This window comes from Gobius niger (genome assembly GCF_951799975.1).
Source record: "Gobius niger genome assembly, chromosome: 22".
NCBI classification, from domain to species: Eukaryota; Metazoa; Chordata; class Actinopteri; order Gobiiformes; family Gobiidae; genus Gobius; species Gobius niger.
The window spans coordinates 11,120,432-11,135,897 of record NC_136873.1 but is presented as its reverse complement, the minus strand read 5'-3'; the positions used below and the strand labels follow the sequence as shown (position 1 = coordinate 11,135,897).

Sequence of the window (15,466 nt, the reverse complement as noted above, 5' to 3'; positions counted from 1 at the left end):
AAAGCACCTCAGTTTGTTCACATCAGCACCAGTTCAGAGCTTTGGTCCAGGGCTGAGCTTGGCCCGAAACTTGGACCTGTTAGACCCCGGTCTGGTCGACTGCTCGGGTCAGGCTGGCACTGGGCGGGGCAGGAACAGTCTTTAACCTCTTACCAGCAGCCAAAAACCAACGCATTGTCTCCTCTTGCCATTGTCGTCACTTTTAATTTCCCTTATGTGTTTTTGTCACACTTTTAATGGCACTTTTGTTGTTGTTCAAAGGCGAAACTACAAAGCAAAGGAGGTCTTAGCTTTCAAATGAGGCCTGTGGGCTGTGACCTGTGACCTTTTGGATTAGGGTAAAGCTGAGCCGGGGGTCAGAGGTCAACAGTCCGTCCTGAACCTAAATGAGAAGCTGAACTCATGAATCAAAGTGAGTCGAGTGATAATCGTCATGTTTTTGTGAAGCGTCTCAACTTGGTAAAACAATAAAGTCTTTATTTATTTAATTATTTATTTATTTTTTCATGTATGTATTTATTTATTGTATTTTTTGTATGTATGTATTTATTTAATTATTTAATGTATTAAATTCATTTATTTAAGTATTTATCTATGTATTTATGTATTTATTTATTGTATTTACTTATTGTATTTATTTATTTAATTTATTCATTTATTTATGTATATATGTATTTATGTATTTTTTATTTATGTATTTATTTATATTTATGTATTTATGTATTTATGTATTTATGTATTTATGTATTTATGTATTCATGTATTTATTTATGTATTTATTTATGTATTTATGTATTTATGTATTTATGTATTCATGTATTTATGTATTTATTTATGTATTTATTTATGTATTTATGTATTTATTTATTCATGTATTTATGTATTTATGTATTTATTGTATTTATGTATTTATGTTATTTATGTATTTTTGTATTTATTTATTTATTTATTTATTTATTTATTTATTTATTTATGTTATTTATGTATTTATTTATATTTATGTATTCATGTATTTATGTATTTATTTCTGTATTTATTGATGTATTTATGTATTTATTTATTCATGTATTTATGTATTTATGTATTTGTTTATTTATTTTATTTATGTATTTATATATTTATGTATTTATTTATTCATGTATTTATGTATTTATGTATTTATGTATTTATGTCTTAATTTTATTTATGTATTTATGTTATTTATGTATTTTTGTATTTATTTATTTATGTATTTATGTATTTATGTATTTATGTATTTATGTATTTATGTCTTTATTTTATTTATGTATTTATGTTATTTATGTATTTTTGTATTTATTTATTTATGTTATTTATGTATTTATGTTATTTATGTATTTTTGTATTTATTTATTTATTTCATTTATGTATTTATTTATGTATTTATTTATTTGTTTGTTCATTTGTTTCTCAAAACAAACGCTGAACGACAGGACAGAAAAGGTTCCTCACAGCTCGAAGCCTCTGGAACGCTTCACACAAGGACCAACCGCAGAGACAACATGTACAACAGGGTCCTGACCTACCCTGCTCCACGTGGTACTCCTCCACACACACAACATGTACAACAGGGTCCTGACCTACCCTGCTCCACATGGTACTCCTCCACAGACACAACATGTACAACGGGGTCCTGACCTACCCTGCTCCACGTGGTACTCCTCCACAGACACAACATGTACAACAGGGTCCGGACCTACCCTGCTCCACGTGGTACTCCTCCACAGACACAACATGTACAATGGGGTCCTGACCTACCCTGCTCCACGTGGTACTCCTCCACAGACACAACATGTACAATGGGGTCCTGACCTACCCTGCTCCACGTGGTACTCCTCCACGGTGCTGACGAAGTGCGGGCGGGAGTAGAAGTTGTGGGGGCCCGGCTGCTGCAGACCCCCCAGGCTGAAGAGGCTGCTGTCGCTGGAGACGCACCCAGAGAAGGCCCTCCGGCTGGGGATACAGGGGAGCCGCGACCAGCCCCGGACCTCCAGGTCGAAGGACTCCAGGGCGGTGACCGGCATCTTCCCCTGGCGCCCGCCTGGAACACGGCAAGAACACGCAATCAAGAACACGGAATCAAGAACACGTAATCAACAACACGGAATCAACAACACACATGTGACCGGCATCTTCCCCTGTGTTTTTGTCACTCTTTTAACGGCACTTTTTTTTTTACTTTTTTGTTATTTTTTGATGTATTTGGTCATTTTTTTGTTGGATTTTTGTCATTTTTTTGTTGGATTTTTTTCACTTTTTTACTGGATTTTTGTCTTTTTTTTGCTGGATTTTTGTCTTTTTTTGCTGGATTTTTGTCTTTTTTCTGCTGGATTTTTGTCTTTTTTCTGCTGGATTTTTGTCTTTTTTTGTTGGATTTTTGTCACTTTTTTTGCTGGATTTTTGTCTTTTTCTGTTGGATTTTTGTCCTTTTTTTGTTGGATTTTTGTCTTTTTTTGTTGGATTTTTGTCTTTTTTTTCTGGATTTTTGTCTTTTTTTTGTTGGATTTTTGGATTTTTGTCATTTTTTTGCTGAATTTTTGTCTTTTTGCTGACGTCACATTTTTGTCATTTTTTTCATCAATTTTTTGTCATTTTTTGTCAATTTTTTATCAATTTTTTGTCACTTTTTTGTCACATTTCCATCATTGTTTTCGTCTCAGTTTTGTTGCTATTTTCTCACCTTTTTTCCAGAAGCTTTTGGATTGGGGTAAAGCCAAACTGGAGAAAATGTGCTCGGTTCAGGCGGGAGTTAAGGGGTTTAAATGACTCTATGGACACAGACGTGTATATGGTTAGTCTGGTGTTATCAGTGATTTGCCTCAGGTGCTCTGTGGAGCGGGTCACACTGTTTTTAATGCAGGCTAGCTGATACCATAGACATGCACTAGCCTAGCTATTTTTTCTCACATTGTTGTCATTTTATTTTTTCATTTTTTGGTCACATTTTTGTCATTTTTTCATCAATTTAATCATTTTTAGCAAATTTTCGTCATGTTTTTGTCATTTTTTGTCACATTTTTGTATTTTAGTTTTTTGGCAAATTTTTTTTATTTTTTTGTTAAATTTTTCTCACATTTTATTCATTTTTTTTTCTCCATTTTTTAGTCAATTTTTAGTCATATTTAATCAAATTTTTGTAGGGTTTTTTTGTCCCTTTTTTTTTTTTGTCATATTTTGGTCCTTTTTTGGTCAGTTTCTTGTGACATGGTTGCCTCTTTTTCTAGCACTAGCCTAGCACTAGCCTAGCACTAGCCTAGCACTAGCCTAGCACCACAAAACTCTTCAAACATAAGAACTGCATGAAAAAAAAATCAGTCAGTCTGTCATGTTCTCTGTTCTGGGAGCAGAGTCCGGCTCCACACACGCCGCCTCCGAGTGCCAAAGGAATGTCCCTCCCGGGCCTCCGTCCAGCGCCCCCTGCTGGGAGGAGGCTCCGGGCGGGACCTGAGCCAGACACTTGTTGATTCCTCACCCAGGACGTAGATCTTGTTCCCGCGGGCGAAGGCGGAGGCTCCGTACCGCGGCGTGGGCATGGGCGGCAGAGGCAGCCACTGGTCCTTCTGAGGCTCGTACACCCGCACCAGCGCCTGGGGGGCCGTGTCCGCGCCCATCCCGCCGAACGCCAGCACTTTCCCGTCTGAAACACAACATACAACACGCGTGTGAGCGTCTGAAACACGACAAACGACACGTGTGACTGTGTGTATGTGTATTTTTTTGTGTATTGACGAGAAAATGACAAAAAAATAATAAAAATGTGACAAAATGTGATAAAAATTTCACTAAATTGACAAAAAAATGACAAAAAAAGACAAAAAAAAATGACAAAAAATGACAAAAAAGATGACAAAAAATGACAAAAAAAATGACAAAAAATGACAAAAAAAATTGACAAAATTGACAAAAATTTGACAAATAATTGACAAAAATGTGATAAAAATGTGACAAAAAAATTACAAAAAATTGACAAAAAAATGACAAAAAGTTACAAAAATGTGACAAAAAATTGACAAAATTTGACGAAAAAATTAACAAAAAAATGACAAAAAAAGAAAAAAAAATGACAAAAAAATGACAAAAAATTGACATAAAATTGACAAAATTTGAGAAAAATGTGACAAAAAAATGACAAAAAGTTACAAAAATGAGTTGAATACCCAACAAAAACATGATGTAAAACAAATCTGATGCCGTGAGGAAAAAGATCCTCTCGGTTCAGGCGGGAGTTCAGAGGTTACAACACGCGTGACCGTCTGAAACACAACACACAACACGTGTCAGCTCTTTTTATGCCACTGGACAAACAGGAAACTTCAGAAAGATTCACTATTGTTCTGATGAAGGATTGGACCTGTCCCAGACGCGGATAAACAGGACATGGGGGCGGGGTTTAGCGGAGGTCACGGCTCTCCAGTGACACATACATGTTTGGAAAGCCCTTCTCTTTGGTCCTCATGGAGCTGACATTACTGTAATACCGCTGGGCCTGGGGCGGTGACCGGATTACTGTCAAACATTTACAAACTCAAGCAGAAACGACGAGCTCAGAAGTGTGTACGGTCAAACTGAACCTTCTAGATCCAAGTGTGAAACATTTCATCTTCACACGACGACGACAAACTTCAGGAAATCTGTTTTAAGAACAAACATCTCAACAAAACCAAGTGTTTTTCTTAATTCGAGAGAGATGGATGAAGTTTCTGTCTGACTGAAACTCTCGTCTGTCAGAACTCTTCTCTGACAAACTTCCTCCACGTCGCCGCCACTTTCCCTCCGCCTGCTACAAGGACAAATGTAAATGAGCTGCCAGAGAAACGCAGCGTCAGCGACTCAGGAGCCGATCATGTTCTCCCAAAGTGTCAGGAGCAGCTGCCACTTCCAGGCCCATCACACGGAAAGTGTCTCCTGCAGAAACATCACGGAATCTGTCCTCAGACCTGCAGGCTCCTCCCCCTCATCCACCTGAACACAACACGAGACCAAGATGCTGGAGCCATGATGAAGGTCATTTTTTTGTTGGATTTTTGTCATTTTTTTGTTGGATTTTTGTCATTTTTTTGTTAGATTTTTGTCATTTTTTTGTTGGATTTTTGTCATTTTTTTGTTGGATTTTTGTCATTTTTTTGTTCATTTTTTGCCTTTTTTTGCTGGATTTTTGTCATTTTTTTGTTAGATTTTTGTCATTTTTTTGTTGGATTTTTGTCATTTTTTTGTTCATTTTTTGCCTTTTTTTGTTGGATTTTTGTCATTTTTTTGTTGGATTTTTGTCATTTTTTTGTTCATTTTTTGCCTTTTTTTGTTGGATTTTTGTCACTTTTTTGCTGGATTTTTGTCATTTTTTTGTTGGATTTTTGTCATTTTTTTGCTGGATTTTTGTCATTTTTTTTATTGGATTTTTGTCACTTTTTTGCTGGATTTTTGTCATTTTTTTGTTGGATTTTTGTCATTTTTTTGTTGGGTTTTTGTCATTTTTTTATTGGATTTTTGTCATTTTTTTGTTGGATTTTTGTCATTTTTTTGTTGGATTTTTGTCATTTTTTTGCTGGATTTTTGTCATTTTTTTGTTGGATTTTTGTCATTTTTTTGTTGGATTTTTGTCATTTTTTTGTTGGATTTTTGTCATTTTTTTGTTGGATTTTTGTCATTTTTTTGTTGGATTTTTGTCATTTTTTTGCTGGATTTTTGTCATTTTTTTATTGGATTTTTGTCACTTTTTTGCTGGATTTTTGTCATTTTTTAGTTCAATTTTTGCCTTTTTTTGATGGATTTTTGTCATTTTTTTGTTCGATTTTTGCCATTTTTTTGTTGTTCAGCCTCAGACCTGCAGGCTCCTCCCCCTCATCCACCTGAACACAACACGAGACCAAGACGCTGGAGCCATGATGAAGGTTTGTGTTTGAGACTGAAGCTCAGAGGAAGATGAAGCTCAGACTCCTCCAGGTCAGGGAAGTTTCTGTTAGTGAATCACATTCTGCGTCTGGGAGTGAAAATCCTCCTCAGTGACTCTGGAGTGTTTCTGTTTCTGTTTCTGTTTCTGTTTCTGTTTCTGAGGGAGTGAAGTGATTAAAGCCTCGGTTCCTCACGCTCTGATCTGCAGAAACAGCTCTTTGTTCGAGACGGAAACATCCGACAGACACGAGCGGAAAGACGAGAGTCTGACACGAGCTTAATGGAGGGCTTTCACCGGGAAATCCACTCACACAGAGACGAGGAGACGAGGAGACGAGGAGGAGACGAGACCAGCTCCATCTGAGATCATCCCTCACACTGAGTCTGGTCAGTGTGAAGTTTCACCTCTGACCCTCCTGAAAACACTGGACCTGTTTGGTTCTTTTGGCTCTTCACCCTCTGCCCTCGACACAGATTTACCGTAAATGCTCTAATATCGCCCAGGGCCTTTATTTACTCCAGGGCATCAGGACCAGGCCTTTATTGGAACCAGGCTACAAAGCTCATCTAAATGGATCTTTTTCCTCACGTCATCAGAGCTATTTCCATCTTTTTGGGGGGGGGGGTTCAAACTCCTTTTGTTCGTTTTTGTCTTTTTTTTTTTTAAATCATATTTTTGTCAGTTTTTGTCACATTTTTTTGTCTTTTATTAGTAATTATTTAGTAAGTTTTTGTTCTTTTTTGTCAGTTTTTTTGTCACATTTTGTCTCATTTTTGTCATTTTTTCATCAATTTTTTTGTCTTTTCTTTGTAATTTTATTGTAATTTTTTGTTATTTTTTGTCACTTTTTTGTCTTTTTTTTTAATCTTTTCTTTGTCTTTTCTTTGTAATTTTATTGTAATTTTTTGTTATTTTTTGTCACTTTTTTGTCTTTTTTTTGTCTTTTTTTTTGTCTTTTCTTTGTAATTTTTTTGTAGTTTTTTTATCAAATTTTTGTCACATTTTTTTGTCTTTTATTAGTAATTTTTTAGTAAATTTTTGGTCTTTTTTGTCACATTTTTTGTCATTTTTTCATCAATTTTTTTGTCTTTTCTTTGTCATTTTTTTGTAATTTTTGGGTCTTTTTTTGTCACATTTTTAGTCACTTTTTTGTCTTTTCTTCGTAATTTTATTGTAGTTTTTTTAATCAAATTTTTGTCATTTTTTGTCGCATTTTTGTATTTTTTGTGTCACATTTTGTCTCATTTTCGTCATTTTTTCATCATTTTTTTGTCTTGCTGTTAGCGGAGCTTTGACATCAATGGCTGGACGTTTGTTTCATTGTGGTTTTTCAATGTCACGTGTGAGTCGCCCTGATATAAATGTCAAAAATCTATGTGGAAAAGTTACACGATCAAAAATGAAACGTCTGAAACCTGAAACAGTGCAGGTCTGTCACACGTCACCAGTGTATCTCCTTCTGTCCACAGGTTTAAACGGTGTCTTGCCCGTGAGCACAGAGTCGTGTCCACTTCCCGTCCTCACACACGGTCATTTACAAAGAAACCTCTGCATCCTCCTGTCGCCGCGGAGACGCCATGGCAACCACCGCCTCGTCGCCGGGGCCGGAGGAGGAGGAGGAGGGTTAGACCTGTCCCTCCTCCTCAGGCCCTGTGAGGATAACGTGAGGCGACAGGAGCCTCAGGATAACGAAGTTCCTCCTCCTGGAGCCGCGTGAGTCAGAGACGCTTTATTTTGGGAATAAACTCGTTATTAGTGAAAGGATTTGACCTTGTTTTTTGGGTTTGAAGCTCAGTGAGTGTGTGAGGAGTCAGATCTCCGTCCCTCCCCTCCTCCTCCTCCTCCTCCTCCTCCTCCTCCTCCTCCTCCTCCTCCTCCTCCTCCTGGGTCTGAGTCTCTCCTGATGAAGCTTAATGGCATTACTTTAAACAGACGCCGTGTTTTATTAAAAGCCGGTTATAGATATTATCACACGGAGCAGAGCGGGATTAATAAGAGACACGACGAGAATGATTAGACCTGAGGGAGGAGGAGGAGGAGAGGAGGGAGAGACGACGTGCTCCACAGGAGAGCATGAGATCACATGACCTCAGTTTCAGAAAGCATGAGCTGAAGGTTTGTTTTGGAGCTGATGGAGCTCGAGGAGGAGGTGAGACATGTTCTCGAGGAGGTTTTCCATAAACTATGAAACATCTGAGCTTCAAGACTTTCTCTTTAAACGACATCAGGGACGTGTTTCAGAGACTTGGTCCAGTGAAAAGAGAAGCTTCTACAGGCCGTCCTGGTAAAACAACAACTTTAACGAATCTTGGTTTTTGATTTTGAGGTTAAAGAGGGGGTGTTCTGCTTTAAAGAGGGGGTGTTCTGCTTTAAAGAGGGGGTGTTCTGCTTTAAAGAGGGGGTGTTCTGCTTTAAAGAGGGGGTGTTCTGCTTTAAAGAGGGGGTGTTCTGCTTTAAAGAGGGGGTGTTCTGCTTTAAAGAGGGGGTGTTCTGCTTTAAAGGGGGGGTGTTCTGCTTTAAAGAGGGGGTGATCTGCTTTAAAGAGGGGGTGTTCTGCTTTAAAGAGGGGGTGTTCTGCTTTAAAGAGGGGGTGTTCTGCTTTAAAGAGGGCGTGTTCTGCTTTAAAGAGGGGGTGTTCTGCTTTAAAGAGGGGGTGTTCTGCTTTTGTCAGCCCCATAGCACCAGTCTATATCTCACTACAATGATGACAAACCTCCTGTTGGTCTGTAAATGCAGTAAATTAGAATAACTGCCTTGTATAAAATGTCTCTCTCAAAATGGCTGTAGTGAATGTCTTGAAATAGGCCTCTGTCTCTTTAACCTCTTAACTCCCGCCTGAACCGAGAGGAGCTTTTTCCTCACGTCATCAGACTGTTTTTCCATCATTTTTTTGTCATTTTTGTAACTTTTTCGTCATTTTTTTGGTCATTTTTGGTCATTTTTTTCCACCATTTTTTTTTCATTTTTTTGTCATTTTTGTCACATTTTTTTGGTCTTTTTTTTTTCATTTTTTCATAATTTTTTTGTCTTTTTTTATCAAATTTTTGTCACATTTTTTGTCATTTTTTTCCCACATTTTTTTTCACTTTTTCATCAATTTTTTGTCAATATTTTCTTTTTTGTCACATTTGTTGTTCATTTTTGTCATTTTTTTATCAAATTTTTGTCATTTTTTTGCTACATTTTTGTGACATTTTTGCCACTTTTTCATCAATTTTTCTTCACTTTTTTTGTCACATTTCCATCATTGTTTTCGTCTCACTTTTGTTTTGTTTGGATTGGGGTAAAGCCAAACTGTAGAAAACGTGCTCGGTTCAGGTGGGAGTTAAGGGGTTAAATGTCTCTCTCAAAATGGCTGCCGTGAATGTCTTGAAATCGGCCTCTGTCTCTTTAACCTCTTAACCCCCGCCTGAACCGAGAGGATCTTTTTCCTCACGTCATCGAGTTTTTTTTCATCATTTTTTTGTTGGGGATTCAACTCTTTTTTGTAACTTTTTCGTCATTTTTTTGGTCATTTTTGGTCATTTTTTTCCACCATTTGTTTTTCATTTTTTTGTCATTTTTTGTCACATTTTTTTGGTCTTTTTTTTCATATTTTTTTCATTTTTTCGTCATTTTTTAAACCAATTTTTTGTCATTTTTTTGTCTTTTTTTGTCTTTTTTTTGTCTTTTTTTTGTTTGTTTTTATCAAATTTTTGTCACATTTTTTGTCATTTTTTCCCCACATTTTTTTTCACTTTTTCATCAATTTTTTGTCAATATTTTCTTTTTTGTCACATTTTTTGTTCATTTTTGTCATTTTTTAATCAAATTTTTGTCATTTTTTTGCTACATTTTTGTGACATTTTTGCCACTTTTTCATCAATTTTTCTTCACTTTTTTGTCACATTTCCATCACCTTTTTTCCAGAGGCTTTTGGATTGGGGTAAAGCCGAACTAGACAGAATGTGCTCGGTTCAGTTGAGAGTTAAGGGGTTAAATGTCTCTCTCAAAATGGCTGCCGTGAATGTCTTGAAATAGGCCTCTGTCTTTAACCTCTTAACCCCCGCCTGAGCCCAGAGGATCTTTTTCCTCACGTCATCGCGGTTTTTTTTCTATCATTTTTTTGTCGGGTGTTCAACTCGTTTTTGGAACTTTTTTGCAATTTTTTCCGTCAAATTTTTATCAAATTTTTGTCATTTTTTTGTCATATTTTTTTCATTTTTCATAAATTTTTCATCAAATTTGTATCATTTATTTATTTATTTTCGTTATTTTTTTATCAAATCTTTATCAATTTTTTGTCGAATTTTTATCACATTTTTGTATTTTTTTGTCACTTTTTTTTTATTTTTTCGTAATTTTTTTGCAATTTTTTTGTTGATTTATTATCACATTTTTGTCATTTTTTTGTATTTTTTTGTCACATTTTTGTCATTTTTTCATCAATTTTTTATCACATTTTTGTCATGTTTTTGTCACATTATTGCAGTTTTTTGTCAATTTCTTGTGACATTTTTGTGCCATTTTTTGCCACTTTTTCATCGATGTTTTCGTCACAAAACCAGAGAACAGAAGAATAATGTGGACGATCTGAACATTTCAGGTTCATCTGCAGCGTCAGGAGATGTGGGGGAAATGTGGAAACAAAGATGGGGGACAATTGAGGAAAAAGATGGCGGAAAATGGGAGAAATAAACTTTAGCAGAAATGATGGGAAAAAGTGGGAAAAGGAGAATTAATTTAGATTAATTTAGAAAAATGGGGGGAAAATGTGAAAGAAAAGAAGTTTGGGAAAAATCTGAAAATATTAATAATAAAACTGAGGGAAAAAGTGTAACTGCAGCTCCATTGATTGAAAGTGTGAAAGATCAAGCTCCGCCTCCTGGTTCTTTCGCCTCCGACACAGACGGCGCTGATTCAATAACGACTTTGGAGCGACGACAGGGACCGGATTTACAGATTTAATCAGGTTATTTTGGAGGAGGAGGATCGTTAATGACTCGAGGGCGTCGTTACCGTGACGATGTGAGACATGGCGTTCAGTCAAACAAACGTGTTCTTTTCTAACAGTGACTTCTCGTTTCCGTCTGAAGCGACTTAAAGCTCGTTTCCTCTTAACTCCCGCCTGAACAGAGAGCGTTTACTCCAGGGCAGCTTTACCCAAATCCTGTCGGCCAGTGTAACGCCTCAAGCTAAGATCTAACAAGCTCATCTGAATGGATCTTTTTCCTCACGTCATCAGAGCTGTTTCCATCTTTTGGGGGGGGGGGGGATTCAACTCCTATTGTACGTTTTTGTCTTTTTTTTTAAATCATTTTTTTGTCAGTTTTTGTCACTTTTTTTGTGATTTTATTTGTAATTATTTAGTAAATTTTTGGTCTTTTTTGTCATTTTTTGTCATTTTTTGTCATTTTTTGTCATTTTTTGTCATTTTTTGTCATTTTTTGCTACATTTTGGTCATTTTTCTGTCACATTTTTGTATTTTTTTTGTCACATTTTGTCTCATTTTTGGTCTTTTTTTGTCAAATTTTTCTGTCTTTTCTTCGTAATTTTATACTAATTTTGTTGTCTTTTTTTTTTCTTTTCTTTGTAATTTTTTGTAGGTTTTTTTATCAAATTTGTGTCATTTTTTGTCACATTTTGTCTCATTTTTGTCATTTTTTCATCCATTTTTTTGTCTTTTCTTTGTAATTTTATACAAATTTTTTTGTAATTTTTTGTCACTTTTTTATCACTTTTTTTTGTCTTTTCTTTGTAATTTTTTTGTAATTTTTAAATCAATTTTTAGCTACATTTTGGTCACTTTTTTGTCACATTTTGTCTCATTTTTGTCATTTTTTCATCCATTTTTTTGTCTTTTCTTTGTAATTTTTTTGTAAATTTTTTGTCTTTTTTTGTCATTTTTTGTCACATTTTTTTGTCTTTTCATCGTAATTTTATAGTAATTTTTATATCAAATTTTTGTCATTTTTTTTTTAATTTTTTTTTTTTTTTTTTGTCATATTTTGCCACTTTTTCATCAATTTTTCGTCACTTTTTTGTCACATTTCCATTCTTGTTTTCGTCTCAGTTCTGTCGCTATTTTCTCACCTTTTTTCCAGAAGCTTTTGGATTGGGGTAAAGCCAAACTGGAGAAAATGCTCTCGGTTCAGGCGGGAGTTAAGGGGTTAAAGAGTTTAGATACAAGCTGGTCATTTTCTGCTCACTACTGCCCCCTCAGGTCTTACATGTAACTGCGGCTTCTATGTTAAGCTCAGGACCTGAAGTGACACCTTTCTGAGACGGTGCAGGATTTTACAGGCAGGTCTGAGCTGCTCTAAAGGAGAGGATAAAACTAAACTGGTTGTTTACTTTTTCTCATTCCTCCCTCCTCCTCCCTCATTAGCCCCCCTTCTCCCGGAGGATTCTCAAAGCAGCGTGAGCGTCCCCCGCGGCCCCATCGATCGGCCGCTCTGACCGCGCGTGGATAATGGAGCCGCTGACCCGCCATCGATCAGAAACCGTCTCCGAGGAAACGTTTACTCAGAGAGAGAGAAACCAGGCGGGAACATCTGGAGCTTCACAACATCAGGATCGTCTCCAGTGACAGAGTGACACCCTCAGTGCAGCGGGAGGTGCCTTGCTCGAGGGCCGGGGCAGTTTCAGAGTCTTTAGTAAACAGTGAGGCCCAGGTTTGAGGCGCAGAGGGAGGGGCTAAAGTCCGCCAGCTGTGGTCAGATGTTCCATTTTGTTTCAGGTTTAAATGTGAGCCTGTTGTAGCATTAGCACCGGAGGAAGCTAATGCTAAGCTAACTCTCCGGTCCTCACGTGAAAATGAGAAATATAAACAAAGTTAATAAACCCACATCAATTAGCTCCGGGAGAAACACATAGCTCGCTAGCTCAGTTAGCTCAGTTAGCTCAGTTAGCTCAGCTCAGTTAGCTCAGTTAGCTCAGTTAGCATCGAGCTCCGGTTTTCTTATTGTTTCTTATTATGCGCTAATAACGTCACACACTGAGCCGAGCTTCATGTATTTGTGGTTTATTACAGACTTTAATCAACAATGAGCTGTAGGTGATTGTAACAAGCTAACAGGGCTAACAGGGCTAACAGGGCTAACAGGGCTAACGGGGCTAACGGGGCTAACGGGGCTAACAGGACTAACGGGGCTAACGGGGCTAACGGGGCTAACCGACTAGCCTTTAGCCACTTGCTACCTGCACAAACATGTCCCATATTCACTGGTATGGGCTAGATATGGGCTTAAACACTGGGGAGATTTCTCGTAGACCAGGGGTCGGCAACGTCAGGCCCGGGGGCCAAATCCGGCCCTCCAGCACAGAACCTCTGGCCCTCAAAATGATATTACACAAATCAGAGAGAACTTTTAACACTATTAGAGTAAAATTCAAGAAGAAAAAAGGTAGAAATACTGTCAATGCTCCCGATGAGGTCATATATTATGGACAACACTGGGAAAAGAATAATCGCTTTAACCTCTTAACTCCCGCCTCAACCGAGAGCTTTTTCTCCAGGTCAGCTTTACCCGAATCCTGTAGGCCAGTGTCACGCCTCATTTGAAAGACCTACAAAACTAAATGGATCTTTTTCCTCACGTCAGATTATTTTCCATCTTTTTGGGGGGGTTTCAACTCATTTTGTAGCTTTTTTAATCCATTTTTTGTCACTTTTTTTTGTCACATTTCCATCATTGTTTTCGTCTCAGTTTTGTCGCTATTTTCACACCTTTTTTCCAGAAGCTTTTGGATTGGGGTAAAGCCAAACTGGAGGAAATGCTCCCAGTTCAGGTGGGAGTTAAGGGGTTGAGGAAGAAATGACGAATCTACTTGAATTAAGAGATTAAATCTAAATTTTGAGTAGATTTGGTCTGGTCTTACATGAGATAAAACCTCTAGTCGTCGTTATTCTCTTAATTCAGATAAGTTTGTCTGATTTCAAGTGGGTTTTATTCTTGTTCCGTCGGCGCTGTAGCGTTTGTGTCTTGGATCAGTTCAAAACGACTCAAATTCAACATAGAAGAACTTTTATTCAAGCCATTCATGTCATTTGTGTCTGAGGCAGGAGGATCACGTATGAAGCTCAGGACGGACATGAACAGGGTCACGTCTGAGGAGAAACACGGACTCTTGGAGCTCCAGGCGGAGGCGTGAGCGCTGTCCGAGGCGCTGAGCAGGAAACGGGAAACACTGCTCCCAAAGTGACTCACCGACTGTGACGTTTTCATTAACCGGGATTAAACTGGATTAAAGCCCCGAGTAAAAAAAAGAATAAACAAATGAGCTGTGGGGATCAGGGCCGTCGCCGCGGCAACCGTCGTAAACACAAACGAGGAACACGAGCCTGACTCAGAGTCTCAGTGACAGATGGAGATTCTACACAGCGTCGTAGTAACACGGTAGTAACACTGCAGTAACACTGTAGTAACACTGACACAGACAGATCAGACTCTGCTGGGAGTGAGAACAGGGTCATGTGACCAACGGGAAACCCAGAGAGAGGGAAAATAAACTGCATTTGTATAAAGCATCAAGTAAAATGTGCCCGAAAAGCAACAACACGACAACGTGACAGTGAAGCTTTCGATCGAGGCGTTACTGTCGCTCTCCAGTCCTGAAGCTTTTAGGTTTGGGTAAAGCCGAACTGGAGAAAATGCACTAAAAACGCAATAAAACCGTAGATCAGACGTGTCCAGAGAAACACGGATGAACAGATATCTGGCGGCCATTTTGTGACTGGCCCTTTAAACCAGTGCAGGGAATCTTTCGCTGTTTCCGAATGTCCACACTATCCCCTATATAGTGACTATATAGTGACTATATAGGGGATAGTGTGGACATTCAGACACAGCCTTGGTGTTGGTCAGTGCTAGATGTTCTGCTCCGGAGGGACAGTCTGCTGTGAAAACGTGAGATATCATGACATAAATGAAGGTTAGGGCCAGGGAAATGGTTAAACCTCTTAACTCCCGCCTGAACCGAGAGGATCTTTTTCCTCACGTCATCACATTTTTTTCCCAACATTTTTTTGTTGGGTATTCAACTCATTTTTGTAACTTTTTTGTCATTTTTTATCACATTTGTGTCATTTTTCGTCAATTTTCTCCGTCAATTTTAAATCCATTTTTTGTCATTTTTTTGTCATTTTTCGTCAATTTTCTCGTCAATTTTTTGTCATTTTTTTGTCATTTTTTTGTCATTTTTTTGTCATTTTTTTGTCATTTTTTATCACATTTTTGTCAATTTTTTTGTCCTTTTTTTGTCCTTTTTTTGTCCTTTTTTGTCATTTTATCACATTTTGTGTCATTTTCTTGTCATTTTTTGTCATTTTTTTTTTTCCTTTTTTGTCATTTTTTGTCATTTTTTTATCACATTTTTGTCAATTTTTCGTCAATTTTTCGTCAGTTTTTCATCCATTTTTTGTCACTTTTTTTGTGACATTTTTCGTCACTTTTTTGTCAATGTTTTCCCACTTTTCTGTCACATTTCCATCATTGTTTTTTTTCTCCATCACTTTTTCCCAGAAGCTTTTGGATTGGGGTAAAGCCAAACTGGAGAAAACGTGCTCGGTTCAGGCG

General features: G+C 37.4%; 1 protein-coding gene across 1 annotated transcript in view; it reads right to left on the bottom strand.

The window, feature by feature from the left end:
- Positions 1-3,661, bottom strand: part of klhdc8b (kelch domain containing 8B) — a 29,690-nt gene extending 26,029 nt beyond the window's left edge. The window contains exons 1-2 of the mRNA XM_079581031.1: positions 3,491-3,661; positions 1,835-2,059 (exon numbers count right to left, since the gene is read on the bottom strand). Of these exons, the coding sequence (XP_079437157.1) occupies positions 1,835-2,059; positions 3,491-3,629 (364 nt within the window). The 5' untranslated portion in view covers positions 3,630-3,661. The remainder of the gene's footprint in view (positions 1-1,834; positions 2,060-3,490) is intronic.
- Between the last annotated feature and the right edge of the window lie 11,805 nt (positions 3,662-15,466).